Here is a 17,041-nt window from a genome sequence, read left to right as displayed (position 1 = left end):
ACCAAAAACACACACATGTCCTGGTATAAAGTTTTTATTTCCCATCATCCTCCATTATTTACACCTATGTTATGACATTCTCACTAAGCGGGGAGGGTTCTGTTATTGTGCAGCTAATACAATGGCGCACATCTAAACGTGACTTTTATTATCTCATTAGAGAGGTTTATGGATATATAGTTATTTATTTGGGTTACCATTGTGTAAGGGAGTATACAATGATACATCTGTGTGAATTTTCTGCAGTTCCCTTTGCTGCATATTTTGGTGAATATACACATGTGGGGTCTGTATGATCTCCTCACATCTTACTTTTTTAGGAAAGTAGATTTTCTTTATATAAGTATCTGGATTTGTACATATTTTAGAGGAAATTTTGAATGTTAATTGCCAAATGCATCGCCTGGTTGTCTGCTTTCAAAATTCTATAGGTTTTATGGCGTCTTTACTTTTTATTCTGTTTTATTGATATATTTTGCAGGTTGTGACTGTCTAAAAATGTCTAGCTGAAAAGCAGATCTCTAGTTATTACAGTTTTAGTGATATTATGTGGATTTATTCATGTGAACATATCAATAGGGCACATTTGTGAACTCTACAAATGTCCATGTATTACATTTAGGAGATGTGAAGGTAAATATTTTCTGTTTGGATCAAATTTTTTGCCATCAAAGTCAAATTTTAAGTATTTTTAATAAAATGTTTCAATTTGAATCAAAATTGCATGAAGGCGCCTACGTCTATAAAATCTTTGATGCAATTTTGAAAATGGGGCAAGTGTCTGCTTTCAGAAAATATCGGTCCCCCTCCCCAAATTTTTTGGAGTGTGGGAGGAAACCGGAGGACCCGGAGGAAACCCACGCAGACACAGAGAGAACATACAAAAACTTTGCAGATGTTGACCAGCGCTGCAAGGCTGTAGTGCTAATCACGGAGCCACCATGCTGCCCATAAATCTCCCTATCATCTATCTATCTCCTATAAAATTCTCCCATATTACAGTTTCTTTTACCATACTAAAGCAGCCTCTTGCTTACTGTGACTGGTTTTATTTTGGGGCCCCACTTTTAGTTTTGCCCAGGGCCCCACTTTGTCTAGAACCGGCCCTGACTGCGGCTGTAGCTCTATGTATGGTTGTGTACTGCAGCTGTAGCTCAATGTATGGCTGTGTACTGAGGCTGTAGATCCATGTATGGCTGTGTACTGTGGCTGTAGCTCCATGTATGGCTGTGTACTGCGGCTGTAGCTCCATGTATGGCTGTGTACTGCGGCTGTAGCTCCATGTATGGCTATGTACTGCGGCTGTAGTTGATTGTAGTCCATTGATGCACTATTAGGGTACCATTAGGTTAAAACTTGATGGATTTGGAATTTTTAAAATTATTTTATTTTGTCTTTAAAGTAGGGATACCATATTCATGAGTCATGTAGATACAAAGAGCATGGTTGTGGCAGGCCAGTAGTTCTTCCCCATTTGATAGGTAGCTTCCTCATATACTACATGCTGAAGTTTATATCGCTTCTACTCCTGATGAGGTTGTGGATGGGCTCCCATGGGATCTCCTCCCAGACCTGGACTAAAGCATCTGTCAACTACTGGACAGTCTGTGGTGCATCGTCATGTTGGTGAATGGAGCGAGACATGATGCCCCAAATGGATTCAGGTCTGGGGAACCAGTGGGCCAGTCCATATCTTCAATGCCTTCATCCTGCAGGAACTGCTGACACACTCTAGCACCGGTACATAGTCTCACAAGGGGTCTAAGCAGGGGCGTCGCTAGGTCAAAAGATCCGGGGCTCGTGCCCCGGATCTTTTTGCCAGTGCCCCGAATCTCCTCGGGTCAGCAGATCATCTGCCCCGCTGCCCGGGAGATTCCTTCCCTCTCGTTCTCATCACGATCTGTGTCCTCAGATCGTGATGAGAACGAGTGCAGGCGCTGCTTTCCCCTGCAAGGACCTAGCCTCCGGGAGTTCCAGAGGCTGAAAGACCTGTGATGATGTCATGATCACATGACCTGCAGGGGAAAGCAGCGCACAGAAAGAGAGAGAGAGAGAGAGCTGCATCTGTGAGGTGAGAAACATGATAGGGACTAGGGAAGGGGGAGAACATTGTGGGGCACATTATTTACTGGGGGGCTGTGTGTGAGGCACATTATTTACTGGGGGGCTGTGTGTGAGGCACATTATTTACTGGGGGGCTGTGTGTGAGGCACATTATTTACTGTGGGGCTGTGTGAGGCACATTATTTCCTGTGGGGCTGTCTGAGGCACATTATTTCCTGGGGGGCTGTGTGAGGCACATTATTTACTGGGGGGCTGTGTGTGAGGCACATTATTTACTGGGGGGCTGTGTGAGGCACATTATTTACTGGGGGACTGTGTGAGGCACATTACTTACTGGGGGGCTGTGTGAGGCACATTACTTACTGGGGGACTGTGTGAGGCACATTACTTAGTGGGGGGCTGGGTGAGGCACATTACTTACTGGGGGACTGTGTGAGGCACATTATTTACTGGGGGGACTGTGTGAGGCACATTATTTACTGGGGGGCTGTGTGAGGCACATTATATACTGGGGGGCTGTGTGAGGCACATTATTTCCTGGGGGGCTGTGTGTGAGGCACATTACTTACTGGGGGACTGTGTGTGAGGCACATTATTTCCTGGGGAGCTGTGTGAGGCACATTACTTACTGGGGGGACTGTGTGAGGCACATTATTTACTGGGGGGACTGTGTGAGGCACATTATTTACTGGGGGGCTGTGTGTGAGGCACATTATTTACTGGGGGGCTGTGTGTGAGGCACATTACTTACTGGGGGACTGTGTGAGGCACATTATTTACTGGGGGGACTGTGTGAGGCACATTATTTACTGGGGGGCTGTGTGAGGCACATTATATACTGGGGGGCTGTGTGAGGCACATTATTTCCTGGGGGGCTGTGTGTGAGGCACATTACTTACTGGGGGACTGTGTGTGAGGCACATTATTTCCTGGGGAGCTGTGTGAGGCACATTACTTACTGGGGGGACTGTGTGAGGCACATTATTTACTGGGGGGACTGTGTGAGGCACATTATTTACTGGGGGGCTGTGTGTGAGGCACATTATTTACTGGGGGGCTGTGTGTGAGGCACATTATTTACTGGGGGGCTGTGTGAGGCACATTATTTACTGGGGGGACTGTGTGAGGCACATTACTTACTGGGGGGACTGTGTGAGGCACATTATTTACTGGGGGGCTGTGTGAGGCACATTATTTACTGGGGGGACTGTGTGAGGCACATTACTTACTGGGGGGGACTGTGTGAGGCACATTACTTACTGGGGGACTGTGTGTGAGGCACATTACTTACTGGGGGGCTGTGTGAGGCACATTATTTCCTGGGGGGCTGTGTGAGGCACATTATTTACTGGGGGGCTGTGTGTGAGGCACATTATTTCCTGGGGGGCTGTGTGAGGCACATTTACTGGGGGGCTGTGTGAGGACATTACTTACTGGGGGGCTGTGTGAGGCACATTACTTACTGGGGGGCTGTGTGAGGCACATTACTTACTGGGGGGCTGTGTGTGAGGCACATTACTTACTGGGGAGCTGTGTGAGGCACATTACTTACTGGGGGACTGTGTGAGGCACATTACTTACTGGGGGACTGTGTGAGGCACATTATTTACTAGGGGGACTGTGTGAGGCACATTATTTACTGGGGGGCTGTGTGAGGCACATTATATACTGGGGGGCTGTGTGAGGCACATTATTTCCTGGGGAGCTGTGTGAGGCACATTACTTACTGGGGGGCTGTGTGAGGCACATTATTTACTGGGGGGACTGTGTGAGGCACATTATTTACTGGGGGGCTGTGTGAGGCACATTATTTACTGGGGGGACTGTGTGAGGCACATTACTTACTGGGGGGACTGTGTGAGGCACATTATTTACTGGGGGGCTGTGTGAGGCACATTATTTACTGGGGGGACTGTGTGAGGCACATTACTTACTGGGGGGACTGTGTGAGGCACATTACTTACTGGGGGGCTGTGTGAGGCACATTATTTCCTGGGGGGGCTTTGTGAGGCACATTACTTACTGGGGGGCTGTGTGAGGCACATTATTTACTGGGGGGACTGTGTGAGGCACATTACTTACTGGGGGGACTGTGTGAGGCACATTATTTACTGGGGGGACTGTGTGGGGCACATTATTTACTGGGGGGACTGTGTGGGGCACATTATTTACTGGGGGGACTGTGTGAGGCACATTATTTACTGGGGGGACTGTGTGAGGCACATTACTTACTGGGGGGCTGTGTGTGAGGCACGTTATTTACTGGGGGGCTGTGTGTGAGGCACATTATTTCCTGGGGGGCTGTGTGAGGCACATTACTTACTGGGGGGACTGTGTGAGGCACATTACTTACTAGGGGGCTGTGTGAGGCACATTATTTCCTGGGGGGCTGTGTGAGGCACATTACTTACTGGGGGGCTGTGTGAGGCACATTATTTCCTGGGGGGCTGTGTGAGGCACATTACTTACTGGGGGGGCTGTGTGGGGCACATTATTTCCTGGGGGGCTGTGTGAGGCACATTATTTCCTGGGGGGCTGTGTGAGGACATTACTGGGGGGCTGTGTGGGGAACATTATTTACTGGGGGGGCTGTGTGAGGCACATTACTTACTGGGGGGCTGTGTGAGGCACATTACTTACTGGGGGGCTGTGTGAGGCACATTACTTACTGGGGTGCTGTGTGAGGCACATTACTTACTGGGGTGCTGTGTGAGGCACATTACTTACTGGGGTGCTGGGTGAGGCACATTACTTACTGGGGGGCTGGGTGAGGCACATTAATTACTGGGGGGCTGTGTGTGAGGCACATTACTTACTGGGGTGCTGTGTGAGGCACATTACTTACTGGGGGGCTGGGTGAGGCACATTACTTACTGGGGGGCTGTGTGAGGCACATTACTTACTGGGGGGCTGTGTGAGGCACATTACTTACTGGGGGGCTGTGTGGGGACATTACTTAGTGGGGGGCTGTGTGAGGCACATTACTTACTGGGGGACTGTGTGAGGCACATTACTGGGGGGCTGTGTGAGGCACATTATTTACTGGGGGGCTGTGTCTGAGGCACATTACTTACTGGGGGGCTGTGTGTGAGGCACATTATTTACTGGGGGGACTGTGTGAGGCACATTATTTACTGGGGGGTTTTGTGAGGCACATTATTTACTGGGGGGCTGTGTGTGAGGCACATTATTTACTGGGGGGCTGTGTGTGAGGCACATTATTTACTGGGGGGCTGTGTGAGGCACATTTACTGGGGGGCTGTGTGTGAGGCACATTATTTACTGGGGGGACTGTGTGAGGCACATTATTTACTGGGGGGCTGTGTGAGGCACATTATTTACTGGGGGGACTGTGTGAGGCACATTATTTACTGGGGGGCTGTGTGAGGCACATTACTTACTAGGGGGCTGTGTGTGAGGCACATTATTTCCTGGGGGGCTGTGTGTGAGGCACATTACTTACTGGGGGGCTGTGTGAGGCACATTACTTACTAGGGGGCTGTGTGTGAGGCACATTATTTCCTGGGGGGCTGTGTGTGAGGCACATTATTTCCTGGGGGGCTGTGTGAGGACATTACTGGGGGGCTGTGTGGGGCACATTATTTACTGGGGGGGCTGTGTGAGGCACATTATTTACTGGGGGGCTGTGTGTGAGGCACATTACTTACTGGGGGGCTGTGTGTGAGGCACATTACTTACTGGGGGGCTGTGTGTGAGGCACATTACTTACTGGGGGGCTGTGTGTGAGGCACATTACTTACTGGGGGGCTGTGTGAGGCACATTACTTACTGGGGGGCTGTGTGAGGCACATTACTTACTGGGGGGCTGTGTGAGGCACATTACTTACTGGGGGGCTGTGTGAGGCACATTACTTACTGGGGGGCTGTGTGAGGCACATTACTTACTGGGGGGCTGTGTGAGGCACATTACTTACTGGGGGGCTGTGTGAGGCACATTACTTACTGGGGGGCTGTGTGTGAGGCACATTATTTACTGGGGGGCTGTGTGAGGCACATTATTTACTGGGAGGCTGTGTGAGGCACATTATTTACTGGGGGCTGTGTGTGAGGCACATTTACTGGGGGACTTTGTGAGGCACATTATTTCCTGGGGGGCTGTGTGTGAGGCACATTTACTGGGGGACTGTGTGAGGCACATTATTTACGGGGGGACTGTGTGGGGCACATTATTTACTGGGGGGCTGTGTGGGGACATTACTTACTGGGGGGCTGTGTGGGGCACATTACTTACTGGGGGGCTGTGTGAGGCACATTACTTACTGGGGGGGCTGTGTGAGGCACATTACTTACTGGGGGGCTGTGTGTGAGGCACATTACTTACTGGGGGGCTGTGTGTGAGGCACGTTACTTGCTTGGGGGCTGTGTGGGCACATTACTTGCTGGGGGGCTGTGTGAGGCACATTACTTACTGGGGGGCTGTGTGAGGCACATTACTTACTGGGGGGGCTGTGTGAGGCACATTACTTACTGGGGGGCTGGGTGAGGCACATTACTTACTGGGGGGCTGTGTGTGAGGCACATTACTTACTGGGGGGCTGTGTGAGGCACATTATTTCCTGGGGGGACTGTGTGAGGCACATTATTTACTGGGGGGCTGTGTGAGGCACATTACTTACTGGGGGCTGTGTGAGGCACATTATTTCCTGGGGGGCTGTGTGAGGCACATTTACTGGGGGCTGTGTGGGGACATTACTGGGCGGCTGTGTGAGGCACATTACTTACTGGAGGGCTGTGTGAGGCACATTACTTACTGGGGGGGCTGTGTGGGGACATTACTGGGGGGCTGTGTGAGGCACATTATTTCCTGGGGGCTGTGTGGGGCACATTACTTATGGGGGGGGCTGTGTGGGGCACATTACTTATGGGGGGGGCTGTGTGTGAGGACATTACTTACGGGGGGGCTGTGTGGGGGACATTTCTTGGAGCGTGTTCACACATGGCACTAGGACAGGCCTTGGTTTGATCACATATATTTTCCAGTAATACACATGTGATGGGTAACACGCACCTGGTTTTGTTTAAATGCAAGACAAAGGTGTGACGCAGCCTTACAGTATTTGGGGAGATTGTTAGGGGCAGCAGCAGGATAACACTGCCAGGGAACAAAGATGTAGGGACAATGAGGAACATAAGATGTGGTGATGGGGATTTATCCTGTGTTCTCTGTAGCTGTATATACCAGAAGTAACCTTGTTATTGGCACAACCACATGTGAGGGGGTTATGTACAGGGGGGGCATTACTGAAAGTGCAATACACATGCATTGGGGCCCGTGCCCCGGATCTTTTACCACCCTAGCAACGCCCCTGGGTCTAAGGATCTAATTTCGGTACCTCTGGTAACAACATGGAGGGCTGTGCCGCCCTCCAAACAATGCCCTCCCCACGTCATTACTGACCCACTGCTAAACCATTCATGCGGAAGGATGTTGCAGGCAGCAGATTGCAGATTGCTCTCCACAGAGTCTCCAGACTCTGTCACTTCTTTCACATGTGCTCAGTGTGAACCTGCTTTAATCTGTGAAAAGCACAGGGCGCCAGTGGCGAATTTGCCAATCCTGGTGTTCTCTGGAAAATGCCAATCTGTGGACGTCGAGCCCTCAGACCATCGTCATGGAGTCTAACCGTTTTTGCAGATACAGTTTGGTTTTACAGAAGTTAGATTTACCTGCAGTAATATTGTGTTGTTTAAAGGGAACCTACCACCACAAATCTACCTATAAAGGTAGATTGGGTGGTAGGTGGATCAATGGGACGTGAGGATAGCCCTTTTAAGGGCTAATCCCCACGTCCCCACATTTTTTTGTTAACTTTTATCAGACATTTATGCAAATTTACTTATGCGGCTACTGGGGTGTGGAGTAGCCGCATCTGAGGTTACACGAGGCGGCTACTCCACGCCCCGGTCGCCTCTTTTCCCCTCTTAAAACCAATATTAACTAAAAATTTTATAATATACTATCTCTGATACTAAATATGATGTAAAGTAGAATATATATTGATTCTGCAATAATCCCCAGTCCAATGCAAACAGGAAACATTTGTCAGATAAATGACAAAGTATGTACAGTACATTCTTCTCCAACATGTGTCAAATTACCGATATGCAAATTCTCTGAATGGTTTAAAACTCTCAGTGTCCCCTATGCCTTCAACATTTTCTATTTCATGATGGTGTTGATGAATTTTCCTCTGCTACTAACGCTAACTTCATTACTGGTGGCCTGTGGTCTGGTAAGATAATCCACTTCAAATATGTCACTTTTGTATGGATGTATTTCAGATATTTAGTTATGGTCTAGATTTGGCATATACAGTATGTAAAAGTACTATTTAGTAAAATGGATGCTAGTGTTTTAAAGCTCTGTTAATACAGTAAAGCAGCCATTCAAAGACATGGGTCGTTATTGCCTCTTTATACAGGCAGTCCCCGGGTTATGTGCAAGATAGGTTCTGTAGGTTTGTTCTCAAGTTTAATTTGTGTATAAGTCGCAACTGTATATTTTATAATTGTAACCCCAGCCAACATTTTTTTTTAGTCTCTGTGACAATTGGATTTTATAAATGTTGGGTTGTCATAAGATCCAGGATTAACAATAAAGCTTCATTACAGACACCTGTGATAACTGTTACCTATGATCATTGTAGCCTAAGACTAAAGTACAATAAATTACCAATATCCAGGGGTCCGTTTGTAACTGGGTGTTGTCTGTAAGTTGGGTGTTCTTAAGTAGGGGACCGCCTGTATACATAAAATTTAATAAGCATTGTGTATTTTTGGATTTTATTCTAAGTGAATTGTGACACAAACAATTGAAAGTCCTAAGAAAAATCCATGTATAAAACCATGCTAACCATGTCATTTGGGTCCAGAAGGTCAATGTATGACAAATCTAGCAATGCGTGGTAACTTCCATTATTAACACATCATGATACAGAGGAGTCCTTGATAGATTACATGTATATTCTAAGTTTGCTATAATAATGCATATATGTTTTTATTTCAGCCTTTTCAACAAATTTATGGTAAGTTTTTTACATTTTTGTTATATCATCCATACACACTTGTTACTACAGTGACTCTGAAGCTGATGTGTAAAGTTACAGGTAATGTTTCCACCAGACAGAGGTTAAGTTGTAGATTAGGATCTCTTGTACCATCATGTGAATAGTGCAGTGTTTGTGTAGGACATGGAACACAATGGAACTGCTCAAGACTGCTTTGTGCTGCACTTCACTTGGCTTTGGGACTTTCAGAAGTGAAAAGGAAGTAATATGTGTCTGAAAAACTGCTGTTGTCTCCCTAATGGGGTAATAGGGACCCTGTTTCTCGTTATTGGTGTTGGTGTCATCAATGAGATCCCCACCAATCTTCAACTAACCCCCTCGCTGCTGAAAGAAATAAGGGTGTGCTGGGGCGTGGCCTGGCTGCTGAGCTGATCAGCCACATGTGAGAACAGCTCCTCCAGATAATTAGCTGAAACCAGGGGCAGACTGGGAATTTAAAGTGGCCCTGGAAAAAACTGTAAAAGTGGCCCCATTCTGTGGGCGGGGTCAAAACAAGTAGGCGTGGCCTTGTGATGTGGGTGGAGTTACTAAACTCCATACAAACTGTTAATAGATACTAAAACATACTAAAATACCTTCTCCAATAAACAAGAATGTAACTACTATAATACTACTGCCCCTAAGTAAAATATATTGTAGTACTGCCCCCTATGTACAAGAATATAACTACTATAATACTGCCCCCTATGTACAAGAATATAACTCCTATAATTCTGCCCCCTATGTACAGGAATATAACTACTATAATACTGCCCCCTGTGTACAGGAATATATCTACTATAATACTGCCCCCTGTGTACATGAATATATCTACTATAATACTGCCCCTATGTACAGGAATATAACTACTATAATACTGCCCCCTATGTACAAGAATATAACTACTATAATCCTGCCCCCTATGTACAGGAATATATCTACTATAATACTGCCCCTATGTACAAGAATATAACTACTATAATACTGCCCCCTATGTACAAGAATATAACTCCTATAATCCTGCCCCTATGCACAGGAATATAGCTACTATTACTAGTAGCCAGCACCCCCAGTATACAGTCAGCGTGCCACGCCAGTATACATCCAGCCCACTGTAGTATATATATATATGTATCCGCCCAGTATACAGCCACTGCCCCAGTGTACAGCCAGAAAGCCCACAGCCCCGGTATACAGCCAGAAAGCCCACAGCCCCGGTATACAGCCAGAAAGCCCACAGCCCCGGTATACAGCCAGAAAGCCCACAGCCCCGGTATACAGCCAGAAAGCCCACAGCCCCGGTATATAGCCTGCCAGCCCGCAGCCCCGGCATACAGCCAGCCAGCACGCAGCCCCGGCATACACCCTGCCAGCTCGCAGCCCGTAGTCCCAGAATACAGCCCGTAGGCCCAGTATACAGCCCGTAGCCCCAGTATACAGCCCGTAGCCCCAGTATACAGCCCGTAGCCCCAGTATACAGCCCGTAGCCCCAGTATACAGCCCTTAGCCCCAGTATACAGCCCGTAGCCCCAGTATACAGCCCGTAGCCCCAGTATACAGCCCTTAGCCCCAGAATACAGCCCATAGCCTCAGTATACAGCCCATAGCCTCAGTATACAGCCTGCCAGCCCATAGCCCCAGTATACAGCCTTCCAGCTCATAGCCCCAGAATACAGCCTGCCAGCCCATAGCCCCAGTGTACAGCCCCTGCCCCTGGGATACAGCCCCTGCCCCCGGGATACAGCCCCTGCCCCCGGGATACAGCCCCTGCCCCCGGGATACAGCCCCTGCCCCCGGGATACAGCGCCAGCCCAGTACATAAAAATAAAAACAAATTAAACTCACCTCTCCGATGCCCCGACGCTGCTCCCAGTCCGGCCGCGGTGACAGCTCCGCACGGGCCGGCGTCGCACAGACCATGACAGCCCGTAGGGCAGGAAGTCCGAGGGGGGAGCAGACTGAGGGATCGGAGGATGATGAGGTGACAGACCCAAGCTGGGTTGATAGGCCGGGTGAACACAGGGCTTCTGAGACGGAGGCGAGACCTCGACGAGAACAGGTTGGAAGAGGCAGTGGTGGGGCGAGACGGAGAGGCAGGGCCAGAGCTGGTGCATCAGCGCCAAATGTTTCACGTAGTCAAGCTCCCGTGGCAAGGGCTAGATTTTCGGAAGTCTGGAGGTTCTTTAGAGAAACACCGGATGACCGACGGACTGTGGTGTGCAACCTGTGCCAAACCAGGATCAGCAGGGGTTCCACCACTACTAGCTTAACCACCACCGGTATGCGCAGGCATATGAATGCTAAACACCCCACTCAATGGAACCAAGGCCGTTCACCTCCGGCCGGGCACACTTCCCCGTTCACCTCCGGCCGGGCATCCTTCCCCTGTGTCATCTGCTGCCTCTGCTAGTCAACCCCCTGCCCAGGACCCCGGCCCAAACACCTCCCGTGCGAAAACCACACCTTCGCCCCCACGATCCTCCACAGCATCCACCAATGTCTCCATGCGCAGCGTTCAGCCCTCCATACCCCAGACGCTGGAGCGCAAGAGGAAGTACAGTGCAACCCACCCACACACCCAAGCCCTCAACGTCCACATCTCCAAACTACTTAGCCTGGAGATACTGCCCTATAGGCTGGTAGAGACTGAGGCCTTTCGCAACCTCATGGCGGCGGCCGCCCCTCGGTATTCGGTCCCCAGCCGCCACTACTTTTCCCGATGTGCCGTCCCAGCCCTGCACCAGCACGTGTCAGACAACATTATCCGTTCCCTGATCAACGCCGTTTCTGACAAGGTCCACCTGATCATGGACACGTGGACGAGTGCTGCCGGGTAGGGTCACTGTATATCGCTGACGGCACATTGGGTTAACTTGGTGGAGGCTGGGACCGATTCTGACCCTGGGGCTGGTCATATACTGCCGACGCCAAGGATTGCGGGGCCTACCTTGGTCCAGGTCTCTCAGGCCTACTATGCCTCCTCCTCCTCCGAATTACCATCTGTGGGCATGGCGCCATCAGTCGGTAGCTCTAGGCACGACAGCAGGCGGTGCTCAAAATGCTGAGCCTAGGCGATAAAAGGCACACCAACCCAAGTGCTATTAAAGGGCATCACGGTGTAGACTGATCTGTGGCTGGCACGGCTGAACCTGAAGCCAGGCATGGTTGTGTGTGACAACGGCCGTAACCTGGTGGCGGCTTGGCAACTCGGCAGACTGACACATGTGCCATGACAGGCCCATGTGTTAAATCTCATAGTTCAGCGGTTCCTCAAGACATACCCCAATCTGTCTGATTTGCTCACAAGGTGCGCCGCATCTGTGCGCATTTCAGGAAATCCAGCACAGATGCTGCCACTCTCAGGGCAGCGCAGCGCCGCCTCCAACTGCCCGCTCACCGACTGTTGCGCGACGTGCCCACGAGGTGGAATTCAACATTAACCATGTTATCCAGAGTTTACCAGCAGCACAGAGAGATTGTAGACTGCCAGATGTCAACTTCCACCAGAACTGGTAGTCAGGTCAGTCAGCTTCCTCAAGTCTACAATGAGGAGTGGAAGTGGATGTCTGATATCTGTCAGGTGCTGAGTAACTTTGAGGAGTCAACACAGATGGTCAGTGACGATGCCGCCATCATCAGCCTCACCATCCCGCTGCTTGGCCTGTTGAAAAACTCTCTGGTCAGCATGAAGTCAGAAGCTTTGTGCTCGTCACAAGAGACGGGGGAAGAAGATTCCCTTGTTGATAGCCAAAGCACCCTCAGGTCTGTTTCTCAGCGCATATCGGAGGAGGTGGAGGAGGATTAGGAGGAAGAGGAGGAGAATGTTGGCGAGACAGAAGAGGGGACCATTGCTCAGTCCTTCACTGTTCAGCGTGTATGGGCAGAAGAAGAGGAGTTGGAGGAGTTGGAGGAGGAGGAAATGGACAGTCAGGACAGTGAGGGGAGTGAATTCTTGCGAGTTGGGACTCTGGCGCATATGGCAGATTTCATGCTAGGCTGCCTATCCCGTGACCCTCGCGTTCAAAGAATTTATTCCAGCACCGATTACTGGGTATTCACTCTCCTGGACCCACGGTACAAGCAAAATCTTTCCACTCTCATCCCTGGAGAGGAAAGGAGTGTAAGAATGCATGAATACCAGCAGGCCTTGTCGCACAAGCTGAAACAGTATTTCCCTTCTGACAGCGCTAGCGGCAGAGGGCGTACTTCTGCGGGACAAGTAGCGAGGGAGAGTAGGCGAGCAGGCAGCTTGTCCAGCACTGGCAGGGGTACGCTTTACAAGGCCTTTGCCAGTTTTATGTCACCCCAGCAAGACATTGTCACCTGTCCCCAGTCTCGGCAGAGTAGGGCTGATCTTTACAGAAAGATGGTGAGGGAGTACGTAGCTGACCATACCATCGTCCTAAATGATCACACAGCTCCCTACAACTACTGGGTTTCAAAGCTGGACATGTGGCACGAACTGGCGCTGTATGCCTTGGAGGTTCTTGCCTGCCCTGCCGCTAGCGTGTTGTCTGAGCGGGTTTTCAGTGCAGCTGGTGGCATCATCACCGATAAGCGTACACACCAGGCTGACGCTTATCAAGTTGAATAAAGCCTGGATTCTCAGGATTTCCATTCTCCACCAGGTGAAAGAAGCTCATCCTGAATAATGTATGCACTACTCCTCCTCATTTTCCTCCTTCTCCTCCTCTTTGTACACTAAAGCAGAGGAAACTGGCTCTAGCTTTAGTACTCTATGTATTTAATTTTTCTGGAGGACCACCTACCTGCTCCTCTGGTTTGAAAACTTTTTTGGACTGCCACATACAGGCACTATCCAAATTAAATTGTCTCCATAGCAGCCTCCACACGTCGTCTTTATAGCTGTCTCCACACGTTGTCTCCATTGCTACCTCCACACATCATCTCCATAGCTGCCTCCCAAAGTCGTCCATATAGCTGCCTCCATACATCGTCCCCTTAGCAAACGAGCTGTGTCAGGCAGAATTTTGGGTTGTTTTCATGGCTTCCACATCAAACTTGTTAACTTTGTCGCCACCCTGCTGTGTTATCCACATAATATACTGGCAAACTTTTATCATTTACCGATATTATTTCATTGCTTCTTGCGCATCTGTTTACATTCCCCTCACCTGCCATAACCAAAACTTATAAGAACAGTACTACACTTGATCTCATACAAAAGGTTCTTAGAAGTGCTGTTTGTAGCCCCCGCCTCCTTTGAAAATTATAATTTTTTCAAAGTAAACGCTTCTGGCCCCCAGGCCCATTTTGGGTGGGGAGGAGCTGACAGGGGCTTGGACAGGCGAAAGCTCGTCTGGCAGCGGACCGCCAGCTCCATCCCAAGATTAGGCAGCCTCATAGGCATCCATGCATACTGCCCCTGCTGTTTCCTGTCCATTTCGCCTCCACGATCCTCCACAGCGTCCACCAATGTCTCCATGCGCAACTTTCAACTGTCTATACCCCAGACGCTGGAGCGCGAGAGGATATACAGCACATCATCCCCTTATCAAACGAGCTGTGTCAGGCAGAATTTTCAGGTGTTTCACCAGATACATAGTGGAACTTGGCCCATCTGTCGCCGCCATGCTGGAGACCTGAAGTTTCAATCATAGCAGCGCAATATGGATGCCCCATACTGTCACTCTTAATCATGGAAGTCGTCTCCATGGCTGCCTCCACATGTCGTCCCCTTATCAAACGAGCTGTGTCAGGCTAATTTTTCGGGTTTTTCACCAGATACGTTATGGAACTTGGTCACTATGTCGCCACCATGCTGTGTTATCGACTAAATATACCGTCAACCTTTTGTTCACATAGGAAATCATTTCAGCGCTTCTTGCTCACCTCCTTTGGTTTTTCTCTGCCACCCATTGGTTTGAAGCCTGAGTCCATTTGGGGTATGTCGCCATGCCACTCTCTAGCCTGCCACTGCTGCCGCTGCCTCTGCATGCCGTCTTCTATAGTGTCAGGGTCAATTATTGGATGTTTTAGATGCTATCTAGCCTCATTCGGTCACTCTGTCATCGCCATGCTGTTGCCCATAATTTTGGCATAATGGTGCGATTACACAGCCTCAGAGGCATCCATGCATGCTGCCCCTGCTGTTTCCTGTCCATTTCCGTGGTGTTTCCATCATTTTCTGAGGTTTTCAGGTGTTTGGCCAAGCTTCCCTGTGCAGACCCTTGGTCCCCTTGAAAAATGCTCGAGTCTCCATTTGACTTTAATGGGGTTCGTTATTCGAGACGAGCACTCGAGCATCGGGAAAAGTTCGTCTCGAATAACGAGCACCCGAGCATTTTAGTGCTCGCTCATCTATAAATAGGACCAAAAGAATTTAAAATCGCTCTCTTTGCTGACGATATCATATTAACATTAAGCAAGCCTGCTGACTCCCTACCCGCATTATATGAAACAATATCAGAGTACACTCATATATCCTACTATAAAATGAACACATCCAAATCCCAAATATTACCCATACACATAACGAAACCTGACCACTGAGTCCCATGTTTCTCTATGGAGAGAGACAGGGGTGAGCAGCGCTCACCCCCCTTCTCCTCTCCCCGGCGCCGACATGTGCTCGCCGTGTAAATTTAGCTTAAATGAGAATTATATACAACTCAGAATCTAGAGGCTTAATTTAGTCTTTTTGTGTCTTTGTTCAACTGCACTCTGCATAGTCTTGGCAGTGACCTTGGAGATGCAGTAAGATGGCTGACATGGTAAGGAAAATGAGTGCATATGACAGGCATTTTTAGGGTCCCTGAAATACTACTTTTGCAATCTTCATACTGTATACAGCAGGAGGTATATTTAAAGCAACCTGTAATATTTTTGTTTTTTATGTTTCCTTTAGAAGAAAATGGAAGTCTTCTTCCGGACCACACGGACATTCCTGGCATAAATCTAGGTATGTAAAACAGACAACAGCAGCATCAATAGATGGGGAGCAGAGAATATGGTTAAACCTGGACACAGAAGCCTTATGGTGACCCCTCCCAAAAAGAAACCAATAATATAAATCAGACATTCTAGTTTGTGGACCTGATACAGATTTTGCTTTGGATGCCTTTGGAGCTTACACCCCTTGTTGACATTTCAATCTAAAAAAAGTTGGAGGTAGGTAGGTAGGTTAACACGTCTTTATTTACATGCTCTTCTGGTTTTGTTTTAGCCTCTGGCTTGGATTTATTTGAAGGAGACATTATACATGATTCAGTAAGTGTTCTTTATTTACATTTATATTTTAAACATTATTATTTTATTTTTTTCCCTTTTTTTGCTGCAGTTTCCATTATATAATATTCATATCTTTTACAATACCATCTCCTTAGAAAATCATTTCTAAGAGCAATTTTAGGTGGTTACCTCAAATTGGTTTAACTTTATTTGAACAATAAGCAGAAAGTACTGTGCAACAGTCCATAGTCCATTGAAGTCATTGACCTTGTAGGTCACAGGTTTATCGTATGACTTATTATCTCCTTAGTGATCAGACTGTTTTGGGCCTTAAAGGAAAACTACCACTTAGGTAGACATGATTTATACTATATATAATTACCGGTCAGGCATAACTATATAGCGGAACATGTTTTTATTAGGCTTTAAATGCCAGGATCCCGAAGAAAACCACTTTTTAAAATATGCTAATGAGCAGTGGGTGCAACGGTCCAGTCTAGCATGGGCTGCCCGGCGCTCCTTCATCTCATAATTATGCATACCTCTGTGCTTTCTTTTACACCGACTCCCCCCACCACTGACGTCTTGGGAACTCTTGCAAAAGTAAACCGGCAGATGTGGCTGCCTTATAGGGATGAAAACAGCGCATGCGCGAGACTTCACCAGCTCTCATGCAGAGAGGTGGGAGGGAGTGGCTCTAAATGAAAGGAGGCATGCAT

The 17,041-nt window shown here is 48.5% G+C and overlaps 1 protein-coding gene across 1 annotated transcript in view; it reads left to right on the top strand.

Moving 5' to 3' along the window:
• The window catches only part of LOC140134109 (meprin A subunit beta-like), a 50,006-nt gene that overhangs the window by 6,946 nt on the left and 26,019 nt on the right, over window positions 1–17,041 (top strand). The window contains exons 3-6 of the mRNA XM_072154741.1: window positions 2,022–2,071; window positions 9,092–9,110; window positions 16,000–16,053; window positions 16,318–16,361. Coding sequence (XP_072010842.1) covers window positions 2,022–2,071; window positions 9,092–9,110; window positions 16,000–16,053; window positions 16,318–16,361 — 167 coding nt within the window. The remainder of the gene's footprint in view (window positions 1–2,021; window positions 2,072–9,091; window positions 9,111–15,999; window positions 16,054–16,317; window positions 16,362–17,041) is intronic.

This window comes from Engystomops pustulosus, chromosome 5 (assembly GCF_040894005.1).
Source record: "Engystomops pustulosus chromosome 5, aEngPut4.maternal, whole genome shotgun sequence".
Taxonomy (NCBI): Eukaryota; Metazoa; Chordata; class Amphibia; order Anura; family Leptodactylidae; genus Engystomops; species Engystomops pustulosus.
The sequence above is the reverse complement of the archived record's forward strand: the minus strand, read 5'-3'. Positions and strand labels throughout refer to the sequence as shown.